The following is a 23,338-nucleotide window of genomic DNA, read 5'->3' as shown; positions in this document are numbered from 1 at the left end:
AATCTGATCATCCAGATATATCTCACTGCTTGTGTTCTTTTTCTTTTGCTAATTTTCAGATATTAAATTCATTTATGGTAATTTTTTCAGATCAATGAAACTAAGAATTTCAACTTGCTGTCCAAGTGAAAACAATCTCATTGGCCTGGAATTTACATTTTAAATATTATTATAACTCTTTTTAATAGATGGAGATAAAACTTAAAAGAAACACAAACATTGGGATATCGGTTCTCAAATTACTTAAACTCTGTTTTGTTTTGTTTCCTTTTTTTGTTAGAGAATGGTGATCATTGTTATGATGTATGACTATGCAACTCTGTCTCACTTAAATCCAATTTGTGTGTCAGCATAAATGCTTAGAAGAACTTCCTAAAAATTCTTAGTTTGGAGATGTTAGCATAAATCCAGATTATTCAAATTTGCTAACTGAATAAATAGTAACAATTATTCAATTAGTAATAAGGTATGATTCCCAGGAAGTTTGTAGAAAAGGTCAGTGACCTATCTGCAGTAATTAGCATATTGATAATCAGGAAATTTGCATGCAAAATAACATAATATCTCAGCTTTCCTTTTAAAAAAAATGTTCTTCAATACCTAATAAATTTACCCGAGATAATAACAGCCATCTGAATTTCTATAATGGCAAGAATATATTACCTAGAAAAGCTTGTGTCATTTGTGCATACATTATTGTGACTTCAACCTCTAATGTAGAAACCTGAGTTGCAGTGGTTGAAACTGCACTGTTTTTATTAAATGATTAATATTTCACAGGACTACATTAGGCTAGTGTAAAAAATGGTTATTTTACAGAACAGTTTGTGTGGACCCATAATAACAATCCTTCTAAAGAACACATATTTTCTTCTATAACTTGATTAAAGTCAGAGAAAAGGTCTATTCATAGGTAATAAAATAAACAAAATATATTAAGAAGTCTGAAATGAACTGACCTTTGACAACAATTGAAGAAGTACACAGAGCAGATCCAGCATCATTGGATACTTTGCATGTATATAAACCAGCATCAGACATCCCAGCTTTCTTAATTTGAAGAAATATGGCGTTGTTCTTGAATGCTATTTCACAATTTGCACTTGGATGAATTTCCATATTATTTTTATACCAAGCAACAGTTATAGGTTGGGAACCAGCAACACGCCCTTCAAGTTTGAAAGGATTCCCTTCTGTTTCTTCCACTGTTTCAGAGAGTTTTTTGGTGAAACTTGGTGGTATTAGCCGTTCTGAAAGAGATTGCATCATAAACAATAAGGGATGGAAAAGTAGATTATTATTAAAAGATTTATCAATGTCTCAGAAATCATCACATCGAATCTGCTCTCTAATCATAATATGATCCCTTACTGATGGGGAATCTGACGAGGGAAACTGAGGCTGGAGACCCTAAAAAATAACGTTCCACATTATCCTGACCTAGAAGTCAGCCCAACCCCACCCCTGTTAAGTACCACTAATTTACCTTTCTATAGAGTTCAGCTGACACTACCCAAGTTTTCTATAGGGCTGAACTAAAGCTAAGTATCCCTACTTAATTTCAATAGAACTGAATTCACGTTAAGTACCTCCACTTAAGCTCTATACAATTTGAACTATCACTAATCAAACTTTCTATAGCCTTACTGAAACCTATTCAAACCCAATAGCTCTGTATTGTGTCAAATCATATATAGAGGATGGGAAGAATGGGCAGGTTGGCATTCCATCAGAGTTCTGCTCCATTTGATATCTCTTGATGATTTATAATAAACTTAAACTTCTAATTTTACTTTAATCTAGTAAAGTCTTTTAATTCACCCATGCCTTGTCTCATCAAAAGCCTGCACATCCCCAACAAACCTGGTGGCCTGTACGGGGAATTGACAGAGCCAGCTGTAGGTAAGCCCCCTCTTTCTCTGAACCCCCATAGCTGTGAACAGCCAAAGATTTGGATCAACTTTGTCTGCCGGGGCATTTTTCCACCCAAGCAAAATCCTTACTCGTGGTGACGCTTGCGATAAGGATTTCTGCAATTTCTTTTTTCTCTCTCTCAAGAGATGCCTTGGAGAATGAAGGAGCTATTGGGAAAAATTCGGGGTGCTTTAAGACTCTTAAGGCTTTTGCGTAATATTTGAGGCTTAAGGCAAGAATGGGTCAATTTGTCTCATCCATTCCTAAAAACTCACCTCTAGGGTGTCTCTTAAAAAACAAAGACAAATTTGGCATAAGAGATCTCAAAACAAAAAAGCTAATTCATTTTTCCAAAAATGCCTAGCCGAAGTACTTTCTAGGTGGCCAACAAAGATGGCCCATATTTGGCTCAACAGATTATAAAATTATTAAGGAGTTGGACTTATATTGCAGGAGACAAGGGAAGTGGTTTGAACTCCCTTATGTTCAGGCCTTCATGGCTCTAGCGCAGGACGCTGAACCAAGGCCAAATTGCAAAGCGTTACTTGCCAACTCTAATGGAGAGGAAGAAATTGACAGTTTAGACGATCCTCTCTTCTCCACTCCTTCAAGGGCACAAGAAGCGTCTGCTCTGCCCTCTGGCTCTCAGCAGAACACTTGCACTCCAGGACCACCTCCTTATCAGAAACAGGACCCAGGGTCTAAAGATATAGGACTTCCCTCTCCACCGGAGTCGAGTTCTGGAAATGCCCAACCCCCACTTCTTAGTCCTTCTCATACATGAAGTGGGCTACCTTTCTCCTCAACCCAATCCCCTCGGCCTTCCTCTGAGGCCGGCCAGTCTCAAGGCCTTTGCCCTCCTCGGGCTGAAGCTGTAGATTCCCCTCTTCCTCCATGGGAGCCTGATTCTGCTACAGCTGTGGATCAGGAGCCTCCTTCTAAACTCTTCCCCTTGAGGGAAGTCACGACCCTCAGGGGGGAGTACTCAGAGTACAAGTGCCCTTTTCCACGTCGGATCTCTCCCAAATCAAGGAAAAATTGGGCAGATATTCTGAGGATCCTACTAAATCTATTGAGGGATTCAAAGCCATCACCCTCTAATGTGATCTTTCCTGGGGAGATAATATTATAATCTCCTCTTCCTGTACCATAGAGGAGAAAAGGCGAATCTGGGATTTAACTCAAATTCGGGGATGAGATGGCTTCCTCTTACCCTGCTAAGTACCAGGCAGGGGCTGTTGCTGTACCTCTATCAGACCCCTCATGGAACTATCAGGAGGGAAGCAGGGATAGAGAGAGGAGAGACCACCTACTAACCTGCCTCATTGAGGGCATGAGGAAAGGAATCAAAAAGCAAGTCAATTATGACAAACTCAGGGGGATTACTCAAACAGCTGAGGAGAATCCTGCCCTCTTCCAAGGTCAATTGGAAGAGGCCCTGAGAAAATACTCTAATCTGGACCCCACTCCTCAGGAGGGTGTCACAATTCTTAGCATGTATTTATTAACCAGTCTGCCCCAGATATCAGAAGGAAGCTACAAACCCAGGGTGACTCTAGATGTGCAAGGTAAGGACATTAATTTTCTATTTGATACTGGGGCCTGTTTTTTGGTTCTATTATCCCACTCTGGTCCAATGCGCCCTTCCCCCTGTAAAGTAATGGGGATTGAAGGGAACCTCCAGAGCTGCTTGGAAACTTTTCCTCTACCTTGTAGATATGGAGATTTGCTGTTTCCACACTCCTTTTTAATTATTCCTTCCTGTCCCACTCCTCTATTGGGTCGGGATTTAATGGAGAAGCTGGGAACCCAGTTCTCTCTGCTCAAATCTCCAAATGATATATTTGTGCTCCTTCTGAGATCTTCCCATGTTCCTTATGAAATCTGGGAGGACATAGACTCTTCCGTCTGGGATCAGGGCATTCCTGGAAGGGCAACGCATGCTACACCAGCTCTCCTTAAGCTACGGGATCCTACTGTGTTCCCACATAGACAGCAGTATCCAATTAAGCAGGAGGACAGGATCGGGTTACAGCCTTTGATTGAGAAGTTCCTTAAGTTTAAACTTCTGATTCCTTGCCAGTCTCCCTGTAATACTCCTATCCTTCCCGTTAAGAAAGCAAATGGGGATTATCGTATGGTACAAGATTTAAGGGCAATTAATGAAGCAGTTATCCCAATCCATCCCATAGTACCTAATCCCTATACTATACTTACCCAGATCCCAGGAAATACTCAATGGTTTACTACCCTGGACCTAAAGGATGCTTTCTTTTGTATTCCTCTGCACGAGGACATTATAGACTCTGTATACTCTAGCAGAGCTGACTTAAAGGAAATTCCTTTTGATAACCCAGATGAGGAATGGTTCTCGGACTGGTCTGGCTTCCTCCAGGATGGGGAGAGAAAGGCGGGTTACACAGTGGTATCTCTTTATAACTTTCCACGTTATCCTGACCTAGAAGTCAGCCCAACCCCACCTCTGTTAAGTACCTCTAATTTACCTTTCTATAGAGTTCAGCTGACACTACCCAAGTTTTCTATAGTGCTGAACTAAAGCTAAGTACTCCTACTTAACTTTCAATAGAACTGAATTCACATTAAGTACCTCCATTAAGCTCTATACAATTTGAACTATCACTAATCAAACTTTCTATAGCCTTACTGAAGCCTATTCAAACCCAATAGCTCTGTATTGTGTCAAATCATATATAGAGGATGGGAAGAATGGGCCGGTGGGCAGAACGGACAGAACTCTAATTCCATCAAAGAGTTCTGCTCCATTTGATATTTCTTGATGATTTATAATAAACTTAAACTTCTAATTTTACTTTTAATCTAGTAAATTCTTTTACTTCATCTGCGCCTTGTCTCATCAAAAGCCTGCACATCCACAACACTACTAGAGCTCTAATGAACTATTTTTGTTGGTTGGGGTGAGGGAGGAAGAAAAACTTGTGTAGGGAACAGCCAAGGAGGGAAGATAGCCTAGGGCAAAATAAAGCTCTTCAAAGGAATTGCTGCTGCTCAAGTAGATAGGAGGCCCGGAGAAAAGGTTTATAGAGAGGAAAATCAAGGGTAGGAGTATGGTAGTTGAAGATGGAAATATTTTCTAGAATGGTTATGTACTTTTTATGTTTTTGGAGATATGGCTCACTCAGTGTCACACAGTTCGCAATTATTTGAGGATGGAGCTAAACTTGGGTGCTCCTCACTTCAGGGTTGATATTCTATTCACCTAGCTGCCCCAAATTTATGAATTTTTGACTGGGGCAAAACATTCCAGATCAAGGCATATAGGGTAAGGGAGAAAGCCCTAGAGGAAAAAAGAAAATGCCAGAAAGTCTGCACTATTAGCCCTACCCTAGTTAGAATCCTACTGACCACCAAGAGTATATGCAAATTTACACTCTTGACTTCAAGCTACATAAAGCTATTATTTCCAGAAACAGAAATTTACCGAGATAATATTTTTAAATAAAACTGTCTTATAAAACTTATACAACACAGTATTGTAAAGTTTTAGAAAGTATAAGTTAAAGAATATAGATTCTTTTAGACAAGCAGGCTTAGCTCTCAAATATCTTAGGGTAGAGTTAAAGTAGTTTAAAATTCAAAAGTCATCTTGTAGTTTTAAGCTTTAATAATTTAAAACTATTGTTTTTTAAATAATATACTATTATGTAAAAATGTAAAACTGTCCCAAGACTTCTGGGACAACTGAATGGTTTCTTGTATATTGTTTTAACTAATTCTTATTACTTTTTCCCTTTCTATCTTATCCAGGTTGGAAGTATAGTGATCACTCATGGACTCAATCCCAGTACAAATCATTTTTGTCCATTTTTCTAAGATGGGCCTCTTTGCTCACTGCTTAGCTCTTCTGGGAAGGCTCTGATCTCAGGGGCTCACAACCTTGTTGAACAGACCTAGCTTAAACACTCTTTTGGCTTCAGCCTTACTGTAGACAAGACATCCATCTATCTCAGCCTTTCACAGTAGGCAGAAATTATAATATAATCCATCATTCTTGCCCAAGGGTCATTCCTATTCAGTCTGCAAATTGGTATTTGTGGCTTCTTTGTGTGTGTCATAAGTAAGTCACCATTAGAATGAAATGTAAATGAAAGCATTGTATTTCTAGTTGTGCCATACAATCTAAGCCTTATTTACCTTTTATGTTAAGTTGGGCTGTACATGAATCTTTTCCAACTTCATTCACAGCATAACAAGTATACTGTCCAGAGTCTCCTTTATCAACTTTGACAATAGTCAAGTGGGCAGTATTCTCAAGGTAACTAATTTGATAGTTTCCTCCACTTCGTATTTCTTTGTTATCTTTGGCCCAGGTAACCTTAATTGGTTGAGTTCCAGTCACATGGCATTCGAAGTCAGCACTTTCTCCCACAACAGCATCAATTGGGACAGTTGGTATATCAAAGAAGGGTGGATTCTTTCCCTCTGTAAATAAGTAGAAACATATTACCAGTCTTTATATCCATAAAACATGCTGGTTTATAAAAAGTAATGTCTCCTTATTACTAGGATATGAGTGTGTGTATATATATGCATGTATACATACATACATACATACATATATATAATATATAGTAGACATTTGTATCTTTTAAAATTGTTTATTAAATAGAGCATTTATTTAAAATCCACCAACCTGTGAGGATGAGCCTGGCACTGGAAGTGGCAGATCCAATAGGATTTGTAGCTGTACAGGCGTACTGACCTCCAAGGCTCCTATCTGTTTTGAAAATATTCAGTGTTGCTATGTTATCTAAAAAGGAAGTCTGCACGTTTTGGCCATCTCTCAAAGGTTTACCATCTTTAAACCAAGACACTTGAATGGGTTCGGAGCCACTTATTGTACATTCAAATATGACTGGCAAGCCAACAGTTTCTTGAATGTCTCGCAATTGTCGAGAAAATGAAGGTGGAAGTTTTTGCTCTGTAAAGAAATGGAATCAGGCAATGAAAGACTGTATAAACAGGATAAACTCTCACAAACTTTGCACTGATATTGAACTTCCCACACACTCAGAAGCATTCTTACATTCTCCTGAGTTGTGCTAAGGAGTGCATACTATCTTGTTTCAAAGTTTCACTTTAAGATCAGCTCTAAAGTTTAAAAGGAGGACACATGCTGTAGGCTAACTAAAGAAAACATTGGCTTCAGGGAAGAGACAGTCCACCATCTTTAGGTCATCACATGGTAAAGGGGATAAACTCTAGAAACATGGGTTTACAATAAAGTAGGATGCATGCTAATTTTGAGTTAGAAGAGTTAGAAATCCTGGATTTGAATACCAGTCTCTGCCAGTCATTACATACATGATCTTGGGATATAGTATTATAAGGGATTGAATTTGGAGTCACATTCAATTCTTATCTTAGAAATTTTACCTCTGGAACACTGAGCAAATGATTTAATATTTTTTTGCCTCAATTTCCTGCTCTACAAAATGAGCAGGTTGTACTCAGTCTCTTTCAAGGTCTAAAATCTGGGATGCTAAGATTTCTTTAGATCTCAGGTTTTTTGTCCAGTTAATGGGGCTTGGACTGCATGAGAACTTAAGGTCCCTTAGAGCTCTAAAACTGCAATCTTATGAAGATTATTATTCACCTCAAATTATTATGTGAATGAATAATTATGTCCTAATTCCAAATCAAGTTACAATTTATCATCTTTCTTAGAAGAGGTTTGGGCAATTAACTATTGGGAGAATTAGATTAGATAATGCATTTATTAAATGCTTACTACTAGCCAGGTACTTCAAAAAACACATACAAGGAAAAAGGCTCTGATGAACCAATTTAGATGCAGTTCAAAGGAGGTACTTCATTAATTTGTAAAATACTCACCTTGAACAGTAAGGAAAGTTGATGATGACACTTCTCCCACACTGTTTTCAGCTTTGCAGATATATTCTCCACTGTCATTAATGTTAACCTGGTTGAAAACTAGTGTAGCAACATTATTCCTGAAATGCATCTTGAAGGTAGAAGTGGCTCTTAATTTCGTATCTCCTTTGTACCAAGACACTGCGATTTCAGGGGTACCAGCAATCTGACATTGCAAGGAGGCAGAATCCCCCACGGTCACTTTAACAGGCTCCATTTGTTTTACAAAATAGGGTGGTTCTAAAACACAAGGAAAGATGATCAGTAGCAAGAGAACTTCAGAAAATGGGCAGAAGTATTAAAAAAAATGAGATATTATAGGAACCTACCTAATATCAATATTTGTGCAGAGCAAGAATCTTTCCCAGATGCATTCTCAATGTAGCAGTTGTATTGTCCTGCATCTTCTATCGTGCTGCTGGGAATTTCTAGGATAGCAGATTTGTCTGTAGCAGTCAGGCTACATTTTTGAGACTGAGTTATGTTTAAGCCATTCTTCTTCCATGTGACTGAAATGGGAGGAGTTCCGGTGTATATACCCTCCAGAATCAGTGGCTTCCCTTTCTCTATGCTGTAATCATTTAGTTTCTTCACAAATTTGGCTGGGGCTAGAGAGAAAGAGACAAAATCCCCATGTCAAACATGCATTCATATACATGAACACACAGGGAAAATTTTTAAATGAAAGAAGGCATATAATGGGACCAACCTTTTACGTAAAGATGTGTTGTACAAGAAGCCTTGCCAGCATCATTGCTGACTACGCAGGTATATTCTCCGCTTTGTGATGTATCTACCTCAAACAGCTCCAGTTCAGCCACTGAATCATCAAAAGAAACATTACATCTGCTTCCTGGTACCAGTTCAGTACTACCTTTAAACCAGCTAACACTGAAAGGAGGAGTTCCTCGAATGATGCTCGTGAAAGTTACATTTGTGCCAGTGAGAACATTCATAGCATCAGGCTTCTGCACAAAGGAGGGTGGTTCTACACACACACACACAGAGACATATAAAAATGTGGTTATTATTTGTATGATAAAGTAATGAAAACACCTCACAAGGCGTACAGATTAGGGTCTTAAGCATAATAAGTGCTCAATAAGCACAATTTGAAAGAAGGGAGAAGAAATGATAAAATTTAACCAGATTCTCCTAAATCTATCTTTTTTTTTACTCTTTTCTTTCTTTTTTTTTTTTTTTTTTTTTTTTTTTACTGACCTCTTACAGTCAAGGCTGCACTACATTCATCAGATCCAGCAACGTTTGTAGCAATACAGGTGTAATCTCCTTCATCTGATTCCTCAAGAGCATTCACAGTCAGAGAACAAGTATTATCTGTTAAGGTAGTCTGGTACTTTCTTCCACTGGGGATCTCGTTTCCTTCATGGTACCAGGTGACAGAAATTGGGGGTGATCCATAAACTTTGCACTCCATTACAACAGAAGAACCATGTAAACCACTTGTCTCTTTCAATCTTCTTGTGAATGATGGAGGCACAATTCGGTCTAAGTAAGGGAAAAGCAGAGTGGCAAACTCTTTATAAATATATATGTATATGTACATATATCTATAACATATACATATATAACACCCACATTTATATAGATGAGATTTTAAATGATAATTTCTATCTTTTTACTAAACGATCTTTTACATTAATCCACATAATTTACCTTAGCATAGAAGAATTCACATGAAATTCATAATATCAGAGGCCTCAAACTTTAATCAGGAGGAGCTGCTAGTTTGATTTTCTGAGATTTCATATAGTATTTGATAGTTATTCTAGTTACTTCTCTTTTCAATAGATAAAGGGATGATGTATCATGAATGTAATAGACCACTGTATTGTATCCAAGAATACAATTTTGTTCTAATCATCAGAAATAAAATGAAACTAAACTCTTTGAAAGCTCCTGTAAAGCAACTCTAATTTTGATAACTTCTAAGACACTGTATGTAAGTGGCCCTATTGAAATGGGTTTCCTTACATAGATACAAGCTCCTTGAGAGTAGGAATTATTTTTTTTTTCTTTTTTTCTTTTTAAATCTCCTGTAATTAGCATGGTGCCTGATACATAAGAACTTAATTAAGCGTTGAACTGCCTGGAACTGAATTTTTTCTTCAGAAAACTCAAAAGTAAATTCTGAACTGTGAAATAATAATTAATGAAAATGAAACCAACTAACCTGAAACTTGAATTGAAGCTGTACAGCTATCTTTCCCAACACTGTTTTGCACCTCAAAAGTGTACACACCACTGTCATTTGGCGCTGCATTAATAATCTTAAGCCCAGACACTTTGTTGAAAAAACTTAATTTGTACTTGTTGTCACTAGTCAGCTCTTTTCCATTCTTAAACCATTTGGTAATGAGTTCTGGAGTACCAGCTACCACACATTCAAGGGTACAAGTATCTCCTGATGTAACATTGACTGCTTCTGGCTTCTCTACAATGACTGCTGGTTCTGAAAGAGATACAAATTACATCCGCATTTAAAAATTATGTTAAAGACTTAACAGCTACATTATGAACTCACATGCTCTGAATGTATGTATATATGCTACAATGGAGGTATTTTTGTAACATTTATATGTGAATATAAACACAGAGATACTAACCTAGAACTGAAAGTGTTGCAAAGCATTCCTGCATTCCAGCATCATTTTTGATCTGACAGGTATACTTTCCAGCATTGGCTGGTTCAGCATTTGTCAGCTGTAGAGTTGCAGTGTGTTCTGAATAGGAGAGCCAGACATTGTCACTCTCTCGAACGATTTCCCCCTTGTCTTTGAACCACACCACTGAAATTGGCTCAGGACCTTCTATGACAGCCTGTAACTGAACTTGGTCTCCAACTATGACAGACAAGTCACTTAGCTTCTTTACAAATCTTGGTGGTGCTGATGGAAAAGAGGCAATACAGGGTTAAAAAAAATTGTTTATAGGGAAAAAATCTTAAGTATTGGAGTCATGAATAAAAGAGCTAACACACTAGTGGATGTTTGTCACTATTTATTAATGAGCGTGAGAGTCTACACTGTGAGGATGAAGTGGAATGCACCAAAGCCATTCCTTACTCTCTGATCTCAGAGAATGAGTGCCCAAATGAACAAGATATCTGTCAGCATTTCATCGGCAAAGAAGAAAGATAAATAAAGCTCAAGAAAAGGAAAAAGGAAAAGGTAGGGCGGGTTAGGAAGATAAAGGCATAGGGATAAGGAATTAAAGTAGAAGTAGGAAGAGAAGGCAGACTAACCTTTTAATACAATAGAGCCAACACAGGTGTCACTCCCCACATCATTGGCAGCTTTACATTGATATTCCCCAATATCAGAAGCGTCAACGTTAAGAATGTGAATGCTAGTAAGAAAGTTCTCAGACATTATCTTGTACTTCTTGCTGCTTCTAAGTTCTCTTTTGTCCTTATGCCATGAAACTTGAAATGGGGGAGTTCCTCGGAGCTCACACTCAAGATGAACATCAGAACCCTTCAGGGTCTCAATGGCATGAGGCTTTTTGCTGAAGACTGGGGGTTCTAAAAATAGATATTTGAATTGAAAAAGATGGAGGAAATTAAGATGGATCCTCTAATATCAGAAATAAGATTTGACCAAAAAAAAAAATCAAAGACAAAAAGTTAAAGGCAAAAAGCCAAAGAAAAAAAAAAAAAAAAAAAAAAGCCTAGCAAAGTGGTGAATAGAAAGCCTAGATGGAAGAAGACAAAGTATCCCTAGGTGGGAAGGGAGCATAAATCGAAAAAGACAAAGGTAGCCAATGGGAGGGGATAAGAAATAGAATAAGACAAAAATAGCCAATGAGAAAGAAGCATAAATCGAAGAAGGCAAAGGTAGCCAATGGGAAGGAATAAAACAAAGATAACAAATGGAAAGGGAGCATAAATGGAAGAAGACAAAGGGAGCCAATGGGAGGAGACATGAAATGGAAAAACTACAAAGGTAACTTGGGTTCTGACCTTTCACTTTCAATGATGTACTGCTACTTGCACTTCCAGCTGCATTGTGGGCTTCGCATGTGTAGTCTCCACTGTCTTCAACACTGAGGTTGTGCATTTCAATCATTGCCACGGAATCCACGAATGACATTCTGTATTTTTCACTGGCTTGGATTTCAGTTTCATTTTTATACCACAGCACTTTAATCTCTGGAGACCCGCCTATTTTGCATTCATATCTTGTAGAGTCATTCTCTTTCACAATTCTTGAAGGTTCTAACTTCTTAATGAACCGGGGTGGTTCTGCGCAACCAAGGGAACAATATGTTTTAGGGGGTTATGGAACATAAACATTCTTAAGTTCTAACAAAGTTTCTTCTGTAGTTTAGGCAAATCACTCCATCTTGGGGGGGGGGGTGAAAGGAAATCACTTTTTCCCCCTCAAATTTTGTCCAGTTGTTCAGCATTTTTTGGATAATGTTTATCAAGAACAAAACATAACAGGCATGACAATAGATTAATATTAAGAACACATATCAAGTAATAAAAATGAAAGGAAATTTGTCAAACAATAACAGACAAGTAATATGCTTTCTTCTACCTGCATGTAGTAGGCACTTAAGACATTCTAATAGCTTGACTCCCTGATGGAAAATGCTCCCAAATAATTTGCCCAATTCTTTGGACCAATATCCAGAGATCATAAAGGTATAAACTTCGGGGCAGAAACTGTCTGGTGGCTCCAAAGGGGTAGTAAAATTTGATTCCTTTCAAACTTAAGAAGCAAATTTTTCTGCCCTGTATGGTTTCATAGATTTCATTATTCTACCCCAAGAAAATCATTTTCACAGACCTTCACATTTCTAAAGATATTTCATAAGATAAAATGTTGACTTTCTTTTCATATAATAATAAGAACTAACATACTGCATTTTAAGCAAAATGTTTTATAATTGTTATTTCATTGGATCTTCACAATGACCCTGGGAAATAAGTGCTATTATTATGTGGAGCTATACATTATGATGGCTGAACAGAGGCATAGGAATATTAGAATGATAAACTGTCATAGAAAGAATGAGTGGCTGAAATGTGACTAAGTCTTAATATTACGATATTTATATAACATCATATAATATGTCATTTTTGCTTAGATCACTGATTCTTTCAGATGAAGATTCTGTCTCTGACAACAGCACTGATGAGTATTTTGTAGATCTGATAGCCATTCCCCTATCTACCTTTCTACCTACCAGGAGACCTTTGAAGTATAAAGAGCTGGCAGTAAGGAATCCTGGATCCTGGTTCTGCCTTTGCCACTGACATGCCAGTATGTGACTATGAGCAAGTTATTTCACTTCTCTGCACCTCAGTTTGAACATCCATAAAATAAAAGGGGGGAGGGTTCAACTAGATGATCTCTAGGCCACTTATAAAAGTTCTGTAGTTCTAAAATTCTGTACTTCTATTCTTCATTGCCCCCAAAGTTTTGTATTGATCAGTGGATATAATTAGAAAAAGAGGTTAAAGGAGAAATAGAAATCCATGTTATATTTTATGTATATTCCTTTTTATTCTATTTCAACTTTCATGCTCTGCTACTTAACTACAGTCACGAATCCCATTTATTTACCATATACACTAATTAAAGAAATTCTTTTTTTTTCTTTTTTTTTTTTTTTTTTAGGTAATCTAAAAGTTATTTACCACACACACTAATTAAAGAAATTCTTTTTTAGGTAATCTAAAAGGATCTTTCTCTCTCACATTTTGAGAATTAAATGTTCTTATATACTTGGGATTTGGTAATCAACCTATATGTGCTTTCTCAAAGATCTTGCTCATATTTTCTCTCTGACTTTGTTTTTCATTCTGGATTACTAGGTGCCTGCCTGTCTGTCTATCCATGTTCATTTGAAATACTTCAAATGGGTTAGCCAAGTGGTATAGGAAGTTAGAATGCTTGGTCCCAAGACAGGAAGACTTGAGTTCAAATTTGCCCTTGAATAATTACTAATGGAGTTATTCTGGTTAGTCAATTAACCTCTGTCTGTCTCAGTTTCCTTAACTGCAAAGCAGGCACAGACCTTTCAGTGTGATTATAAAGATAAAACTAGATAATGTTTTTAAAGCATTTAGAAGATAATAGGTGCTGAATAGTCAGAACATGGAGGCATTTGAGAAATCCTCCCTTCCTCCTTCCTTCTTTCCTTTCTTCCTTTCTTTCCTCCCTTCCTCTTTTCCTTCCTTTCTTCCCTCTCCTGAACAAATATACATCACTGGCCAGTAGGTGGCACAGTGAATAGAACATCAAGAAGACTTGAGTTCAAATCCAGTCTCAGACACTTAGTAATTGTAGGTCTCTTAGCAAGTTACTTAAACCTGTTTATCTCAGTTTCCTCTTGTTAAAATCAATTGGAGGAAGAAATAGCAAACCATTAGATTACTTCTACCAAGAAAACCCTAAATGGGGTCATGAAGAATTGGACACAACTGAACAACAACAAATATATGTCACTAGAACATAAAGGTTAAAAATCCATTTTAAGATATACCTGCATTTTTTTCTTAAAACAACAAAAAAATAAGATTATACTATAACATATACCTTGTACACCCAGTTGGGCTGAGCAAGAATCTTTTCCAGCACTATTGCTTGCATAGCAAGTGTATTGTCCAGCATCTCCTTTGGCAACTTTGAGAACTGTCAAAGTGGCTGTGTTTTCAACTAAAGTCATCTTATAATTGCCTCCAGGACGGATCTCCCTGTTATCTTTGGCCCAGGTGATTTTGATTGGTGCTGTGCCAGTTACATGGCATTTAAAAGAACCACTTCCTCCAAGAGCAAGATCTACTGATACAGGTTTTAAGTCAAAGAAGGGTGGTACTTCATGCTCTGAAAACATTAAGAACATATGGTCATAGTGGTGAGTTTTATTATTATTATTATTATTATTACTACCAGTTCCTTGTGATTTAAAAACATACTTCTTGTAGGGGAACATGTCATGAACTACCTACCTGAGAGAATGAGCTTGGCACTGGATGAAGCTGTTCCAAGAGGATTAGAAGCTGAGCAATTATACTGACCCATGTGACTCTTATCAGTTTGCAAGATCTGGAGAGTTGCAACATTATGGATAAAAGATGTTTGTATGTTAGGGTCATCTTTTATAAGCACCCCATCTTTGTACCAAGACACCTGAATGGGTTGTGAGCCATTGATACGGCATTCAAATGCAACTGGGAAGCCAAGGGTTTCCTGAATATCCTTCAGTTTTCTTGCAAAGGAAGGTGGAAGTTTGCGCTCTGGAATGAAATTAGAAATAATCCTCATTTGTCAAAGAAGAGAGTCCCACAATTATTGTTACTCATTTCACTTTTGATATCCAATAAGAAGTTAAATATGTTAACATACAACTAAGCACTTTTTTAAAACACAAAGTTATCATCACCTTGAATAACAAGCACAGCTGATGAAACAACAGCCCCAACATTGTTTTCTGCCTTGCAGGTATATTCTCCAACATCGCTATGGTCCACTTTGTTGATTATAAGGGAGGCAACATTATTTTTAAAGGACATTTTATAAGCAGGAGATGATCTTAGTTTTGTATCTTCTTTATACCAAGATATTTTGATTTCTGGGGTTCCAGCTACTTGGCATTGCAAAGTAGCAGACTCTCCAAGGACCACTTCAATGTGTTCCAGTGGTTCAAGAAAGTAAGGTGGTTCTATAGCATAAAAAGATTACAATCAGTAACAAAACCAACTAAAAAACCCCTTTTTTCTTAAAGAAAAGTTAGTACAATAGAAAGAGATGATAGTCAACACACCTAAGACAGAGACCAAGGATTCACAAATATCCTGACCAGCCTCATTCTCAATCAGACAACCATATTGTCCATAATCATCGGTTGTGCTATCAAGAATCTCCAGGATGGAAGATTTTTCAGTCATAGTAACACTGCAGTTTGGAGACTGAGAAAGAGCATAGCCATCCTTTATCCAGGTCACTGAGATTGGAGGAGTACCCGCAAAGGTACACTCAAGAACTATGGGGAATCCAGCCTCAATGCTGAAGTCGGTTAATCTTTTCACAAATGCTGCTGGTTCTGTATCAAAGAAAGAATGAAGGTGAAATTCCAACCCTTTGTGAATGAAGACTTAGAAAAAGAAATTGGAACAACACAAACTGGAACAAAAAACAAACCTTTGACAAAAAGATGAGTGGTACATGAGGCACTGCCTGCATCATTGATTGCAAGGCAAGAATATTCTCCACTCTGTAATGGTTCAACATCCAATAGCTCCAGTTCTGTAATTGACTCATCTATAGATATTTTGCAGGAATCTCCTTGTACAAGCTCTTTGCTACCTCTAAACCACTTGACATTGAATGGAGGGGTACCTCTTATTACACTAGTGAAAGTAACACTCATTCCAGGTAAAACTTCCACAGGTTCAGGGGTCTGCTCGAAAGATGGTGGTTCTAAGTATTAAAAAACACAGAGAGGAAGCGAGTCAGACAGTTAGGCAGAGAGAGATAGAAATAGAGAGAGAGAGAGAGAGAGAGAGAGAGAGAGAGAGAGAGAGAGAGAGAGAGAGAGAGAGAGAGAGAGAGAGAGAGAAGAGAAGGGAAGAGAGAGACAAGGAGTGAGACAGAGACAGACACACATGCAAAGACACACAGAGACAGAGAGACAAAGAAAGAAAGAGACAGACATAGAGTCATCACATAATTTCCTTTGAAATGTGAAGAAAAAAGAAATATAAAAACTATGAAGAGAAAAAAGAAATACCACATAAGAGAGGAACAAAGCCATATGGAAGAAGCATCCACTTTGCCACTGACCTTGTACGATAAGAACTGCTGAACATTCATCAGATCCAGCTACATTAGTGGCCACACAAGTGTAAGTGCCTGTATCTGAAGGCTCTAACAGATTCAAACTTAAAGTACAGACATTTTCTGAAAATGTGGATTGATATTTTGCTCCACTAACAATCTCATTTCCATTCTGAAACCAGGCAACTGAAATAGGTGATGATCCAGCAACTCTGCACTCCAAATGAATGGAAGAACCTAGAGCTGCATTAGTATCTTTCAATTTTCTTATGAAAGAAGGTGGTACAACACGATCTGTATAGAGAAGCATAGCCAAAAACAAAAATGAAAATTGGATTTTGTTGTTCTTGTTATGATGTCTAAAGAGAGAATTTAAGAAGAGAAATGGAATAAATCATTCAAACATAATTTTGACTAACCTGAAACATGAACAGAGACTGTGCAGTTGCTTTTACCCACACTATTTTTCACTTCAAAGCTATATAAGCCCTTGTCACTCATCTCTGCAGAGGGTATTTTAAGAGAAGCAACCTTGTTGAGGAAGGTAATTTGGTGTTTGCGGTCAGCAGATAATTCTTTTCCATCTTTGTACCACTTAGTAGTAAGTTCTGGTGTTCCCGTGACTAAGCACTCGAGTGCAAAAGGATTTCCAGTAGTGACGGTCATAGGTTCGGGTTTCTCTAAAATTCTGGCTGGTTCTAAAAGAAGAGGTAAACCACCATTGAAATAGAAATCCAGCTCAAAGCCACCTTAGTGTACCCAGTAGGTGGCAGAGTAAGAATTTTTTTTGGGAGGTACAAAGCAGTCAGGAGAGGCCAGTTTTATTTTTCATAAGCTGTCCTTAAATTACTAACCTAGGACAGATAAAGCTGCAGAACACTCCCGCATGCCAGCATCATTTTTGACTTGGCATATGTATTTTCCAGAACTGGCGGCCTCAGGTCTCATAAGCTGGAGAGTTGCCACATTATCCACAAAAGTAATGCTAACATTTTCACTTTCCCTGATGATTTCACCTTTGTCTTTCAGCCAGACAACAGAAAGAGGCTGGAAACCTTCAACTAAGGCCTGCAATTGAACAGGATCTCCTACAAGGGTTGAGGTATCACTTAACTTCTTCACAAATCGTGGAGGTTCTAATGAAAGATAAGCACAGTTGTAGTAAAAAAAAAAAAAAAAAAAAAAAAAAAAAAAAAAAAAGATAAGGTTAATATGGAGACAAATTTAGCAGCTGTAAGAACAACAACAACAAAAAGATCACAGGAAGAAGCACTTCTATTTGCCCAAGAGTACTAACCTTTGAACTTGAGAGTGCATACACAAGTGTCACTTCCCACCTCATTGGTAGCTTTACAGTGGTATTCCCCTATATCTGCAGCTTCCAGATGGAGGATATGAAGACTAGTGTCAAAGTTTTTCGAAGTAATTTTGAACTTCTTGCTGCTTCGGACTTGTTTTCTGTCTTTAACCCATACTACTTCAAATGGAGGTGTTCCCGAAATTTCACATTGGAAGACTACATCAGAACCTTTAAGGGCACCTACTGGAGTAGGTTTCTGGGTAAACACAGGAGGTGCTACCAAGACAAAAAACAGAGATGAGAAATTACCAGTCTTGTTTTCTAAAAATTGAAAGGAACATTTTCAGAATGAAGATGACTAAGAATGAATGGTGTGACAAGATGAACAAATATCAACTTGGATTTCTTTTGTTTTTATTTTTGGTGGCTTTTGGCTTCCAGTCACACCTCGACTGATGATTTTTTTTTCTGAATTGATATGACTGAAAGGAGCTCAAATTGAAGGGGGGACAAAAATAGAGAGAAGTTTTCATATCTTCTAACCTTTAACTGTGAGTGCTGTACTGCAACTTGCATCACCAACACCATTATGAGCTTCACAAATATAATCTCCACTATCTTCAGTGCTGGCTTCATTAATAGTGAGGAGTGCCACAGAATCCGTGAAAGACATGTTGTACTTCCAGCTTTCATGCAGTTCACTGTCATTTTTGAACCACATAACTTTGATTTCTGGGGATCCACTGATCTTGCATTCCAATTGAATGGAGTCTCCCTGCTTCCCAATTTTCGAAGCTTCCAACTTCTTAACAAATTTGGGAGGTTCTAGTAAGCCAAAGGGGGAAAATGTCATTTAAATTTTGTGATAATTTAATGAGAGTTTAAGTTTAATAGAAAATGAAGAGTTTTTGTAGAAACTAGTTTATTGTTAGTATTATAGTAAAAAGTATTATTAGTAATAATAGTAAATAAAACTAATAAATAGTAAGAAATAAATAAATATGCCAAAATGTTCCTTTGGAAAGTTAATAATGTCCTATTTAGTGTCTTTCTATCATAATGACATCATTATTTCACTATAGAACAAGCTATCAATGAAAACATTTCTACTCTAGACACAAACAGCTAACAAAAAAAGGACAAATGAACATATATATGTGCATATATATATAAATATATAAAATCATTATATCTGACAAAAATTTAGTAATGATAAAGAATGTTACATAATATAGAAAAAGAATGCCACGTTCAACAAACATGAAGTAAAAAGCCTCTTCTAGTATGATTATACATATTAGACCACATAGATTAAAAAAAAAAAAAAAAACTAAATCAAGAGGTAGGAAAATTTTGATTTAAGTCATCAACCTTAATGGTAAAAACAGTTTACACAAAATACTTTAAAAACAATGACAATGGGGACAGCTAGATGGTGCAGTAGATAGAGCACCAGCCCTGAAGTAAGGAAGACCCGAGTTCAAATTTGACCTCAGACACTTAACACTTCCTATCTGTGTGGCCCTTTGCAAGTCACTTAACCCCAGTTGACTCAGGGGGGAAAAACAATGACAATGATTTCAAGACATTATCTCACAGTGATAAAAACACATGTCATTAGACACTTTAACTACCTTTTACACTAAGTTGAGCTGAGCACATGTCTTTCCCAACATCATTAGTTGCTTGACAAGTATACTGGCCAGAGTCTCCTTTGCCTACTTTAAGGATTCTTAAATGTGGTGTATTTCCTACACAGGTGATTGTATAGTTTCCTCCAGGGCGAATCTCTTTGTTATCCTTTGACCAAGTGATTCTCATTGGTTGAGCACCAGTGACATGGCACTCAAAATCAGCACTCTCTCCAGCAATGACATCAATTGATACAGGCTTAATGTCAAAGAAAGGAGATTTCTTGGGTTCTAAAACATGAAAAGAAAAACATAACACGTGTTTTTGCTCATCCAATCAGTTCTATTTTGACGTAAAGTGAGTGCAAAGAAGACATGTTTGGTAAAGGAAAAAAAAATGTGTGTGGAAACTAACCTCTTGCTGTCATCCTAGCACTTGAAGAAGCAGTTCCAAGAGGATTAGATGCTGAACAAGAGTATTGTCCAGAGTGACTCAAGTCAGTTTGCAAAATTTTGAGAGTAGCCACATTATCTACAAATGATGTCTGCAAATTTTCATCATCTCTTAAAAGTACCCCATCTCTATACCAAGAAATTTGGATAGGTGCTGAGCCATTTAAACGGCAAGTTAGAGTAACCGGTAATCCAACAGTTTGCTCAATGTCCTTTAATTGTCTTGCAAAGGAAGGTGGAAGCTGGCGCTCTGTAGGAATACAACATATTAATATATCAATTATCAATGAATATATAATTTCTATATGTTATTAATTATGTGTTTATATGTAATAACTATATTATAAATATGTATTATTTATAAATAATTTAGAGTATTATATGATGAAACATTTCCCCAGAAAGACAAAAGATCAAGAAAAGAGCAACTGATTAAAATGAACTATCACCTTGAATCCTGAAGACTGTCTTAGAAACAGCAGTTCCCACATTATTTTCTGCTACACAAGCATACTCTCCACTGTCACTGATATTCACTTTGTTAAAAACAAGTGTGGCAACATTGTTGGTAAAGTACATCCTATATTCAGGAGTTGGCCTTAATTTGGTGTCTCCTTTGTACCAAGACACTGTAATTTCTGGAGTCCCAGCAACCTGGCATTGTAAGGAAGCTGAATCTCCAACTGCTGCTTCCAGAGGTTCCAGTTCCGTGACAAAATAAGGTGGTTCTAAAGAATAAATCATAGCAATCATCAGTGAGGATCAAGAGCCACGGTTCTTATTAGGAGAATGTAAGATGAGACATGATAACGCACCTAATGTAGATACCAGAGCTTCACAAATATCCCTTCCAGCCTCATTCACCACCTCACATGTGTACTGCCCAGCATCATCTTTGGTGCTATTGACAATTTCCAAGATGCAAGATTTTTCAGTTGTGACAATGCTGCATTTTTCTGATTGACTTATGTGAACGCCATTCTTTTTCCAGGTCACCGAAATAGGAAGGGTCCCTATGTAGGAACCCTCCAGAATGATGGATTTTCCTGGTTCTACCCAATGATCACTTAATTTCTTCACAAATACAGCAGGTTCTAATGGGTAACAAAATGGTCAGAAGTTCAGAATGCTAATCTAGAAAGATGAAAGAAAATTTCTGATATTTGCCAAATGGAAAGAGCAAAGAAGTTTGAGCAAACCTTTTACAAAGAGGCGAGTTGTACAAGAGGCTTTGCCAGCATCATTAGAAACCACACAAGTGTATTCTCCACTCTGAGATATATCAACATTAAACAATTCCATTTCTGCCACTGTGTCTTCAAAATAGATATTGCAAGAGTCTCCCTTTACAAGTTCTCTGGCACCTCTGAACCAGCCCACTTTGAATGGAGGGGTTCCTTTAATAACGCTTGTGAAAGTCACATTTTTGCCTGGTAGAACTTCCAAGGGATCGGGTTCCTTCACAAAAGAGGGTGGTTCTAAACAAACATGGAAAAGATTAGTAAATAAATTATAAACTCCAAATAGAGTGTCACAATGATCAACCCCAAAAGATTATCATTAAATACAATTGTGCATGTTCAGTATGAGAAGAAAAAGATTTTCTTCTAAAGAAACTTATGACACATAAGAAGAAACATATTTTAAAATAATTTTGCCTTCTAACACTGACCTTGTATAGTTAATACTGCCCTGCATTCATCAGATCCAGCTACATTAGCAACTACACATGTGTAATTCCCCATATCAGAAGAGTCTAATGAATTCAGCTGCAAAGTGCAGACATTATCTGAAAATGTTGTTTGGTATTTTGCTCCACTAACAATCTTGTTTTGTTCTTGGAACCAGGCAACAGAAATAGGTGGAGATCCGGATACTTTGCACTCCAAGATACAAGAAGAGCCCAATATCCCATTGGTGTCCTTCAGTCTTCTTATAAAAGAGGGAGCAACAATCCGGTCTGTGTAAGGAAATGCAAGACACGCATAGCAATTTGAATCAGAAAGATGTTTGTAAAAGAAAATTCAGGCAAGCATTAGAAGAAGAATGATAGCTTAACTAACCTGAAACCTCAACCATAGCTGTGCAGCTGCTTTTTCCAACATTATTTTGAACCTGGAACGTGTATGTTCCAGTATCTTGCTTTTCTACAGAAAGAATCTTTAGGGTAGAAACTTTGTTCAAGAAGCTAAATTTGTGTTTTTGACTGCTGGTCAGCAACTTTCCATCTTTATACCACTCAACTGAGAGTTCAGGGGTGCCAGCCACTTTACATTCCAGGGTACAAGTTTCTCCTACAGTCACCATCATTGATCCTGCTTTCTCTACAATGATTGCAGGCTCTGAAATGAAATGCAACATCCCTTTGTCATATGCTATTATATTTTAGTATATTTTAATTATATGATTTTTAAAAGTTATAGATTAGTCCTCTTCAAAAATAGTGCAGTCATTTAAAAATTCTTTTTTAAATGAACTAAGTCATTTTTGTTAATAAAACAAGATGGCATATAGTCACTAAGCTAAATGCATTAGTGGATGACAATTATAGATGAAATCTATGTATTACTAAGTGGCAATTATAGATTAAATCTATGTCAGTCTTTGTCCTAAAACCATTTAGATTATTGTACCCAAACTCTATATTGATTTGCTCTGAAGCATTATTCTGAGCAAGGGCCATGTGCTATGATGAATTATTTTGAACTGCAAAAAATGTGCAATGTGAAAAAGCTATTTTATTGGGTAGACATAGCAACTAGTCTCTTGAAATACTTAGGATTTCCTAATATTATCAAATTCATAATATAAGGCTACCATTTTGCATTGTTTCTGTGTAATTCTTAAGCAAAAAAATTTATAATTTTTAATTTTAATAAAATGAAATGCCAAATATTTCCTCTATCATCATCTGGTCCTGGATTCCTGACTTTCCATTTTATAGTTTTGGGACCAACACTTACTTTACTTCCAAATATTTACTTAATTTAAAGTCATTTATGCCTTAGCAAAAGGAGGATGAAATATGGTAACAAATTTCTCATGCTCTACTTAGGTAAGTAAGAGATAATTAAATAATATGTAATATGCTTATAAAATTCAGAATATGATATATACATAGTACATGTAAGCACACAGAATCTATTAACAAAACAAGTATTAATGGGAGTTTAAGGTTGGAAAGATTTTAAAAGCTTCAAGAGTTCAGTGACTTAAGCCCTTCCAAAGAGAAAAAAAAATCTAATCTTTTAAGATTTTTAGGGAAGATGACTTAATATCCTGCAATAATTTATCCCAGGATTTAATATCTCCTTTTT

At 37.0% G+C, this 23,338-nt stretch overlaps 1 protein-coding gene and 1 long non-coding RNA gene across 2 annotated transcripts in view; one reads left to right on the top strand and one right to left on the bottom strand.

Moving 5' to 3' along the window:
• LOC141562809 (uncharacterized) overlaps nt 1–9,743 on the top strand; it is a 95,563-nt gene extending 85,820 nt beyond the window's left edge. The window contains exons 7-8 of the long non-coding RNA XR_012488259.1: nt 6,264–6,385; nt 9,058–9,743. This is a non-coding gene — a long non-coding RNA (uncharacterized LOC141562809). The remainder of the gene's footprint in view (nt 1–6,263; nt 6,386–9,057) is intronic.
• The window catches only part of TTN (titin), a 322,669-nt gene that overhangs the window by 197,405 nt on the left and 101,926 nt on the right, over nt 1–23,338 (bottom strand). Inside the window, 28 exon segments of the mRNA XM_074302990.1 lie at nt 960–1,250; nt 6,088–6,375; nt 6,587–6,874; nt 7,789–8,067; nt 8,157–8,435; nt 8,537–8,815; nt 9,049–9,336; nt 10,022–10,300; nt 10,455–10,736; nt 11,093–11,371; nt 11,810–12,091; nt 14,397–14,684; nt 14,810–15,097; nt 15,244–15,522; nt 15,625–15,903; nt 16,002–16,280; nt 16,644–16,931; nt 17,057–17,335; nt 17,492–17,773; nt 17,935–18,213; nt 18,481–18,762; nt 19,572–19,859; nt 19,984–20,271; nt 20,471–20,749; nt 20,837–21,115; nt 21,221–21,499; nt 21,694–21,981; nt 22,085–22,363. Of these exon segments, the coding sequence (XP_074159091.1) occupies nt 960–1,250; nt 6,088–6,375; nt 6,587–6,874; nt 7,789–8,067; nt 8,157–8,435; nt 8,537–8,815; nt 9,049–9,336; nt 10,022–10,300; nt 10,455–10,736; nt 11,093–11,371; nt 11,810–12,091; nt 14,397–14,684; nt 14,810–15,097; nt 15,244–15,522; nt 15,625–15,903; nt 16,002–16,280; nt 16,644–16,931; nt 17,057–17,335; nt 17,492–17,773; nt 17,935–18,213; nt 18,481–18,762; nt 19,572–19,859; nt 19,984–20,271; nt 20,471–20,749; nt 20,837–21,115; nt 21,221–21,499; nt 21,694–21,981; nt 22,085–22,363 (7,917 nt within the window).

The sequence above is a fragment of the Sminthopsis crassicaudata genome, chromosome 3 (genome assembly GCF_048593235.1).
Source record: "Sminthopsis crassicaudata isolate SCR6 chromosome 3, ASM4859323v1, whole genome shotgun sequence".
Lineage (NCBI taxonomy): Eukaryota > Metazoa > Chordata > Mammalia > Dasyuromorphia > Dasyuridae > Sminthopsis > Sminthopsis crassicaudata.
The sequence above is the reverse complement of the archived record's forward strand: the minus strand, read 5'-3'. Positions and strand labels throughout refer to the sequence as shown.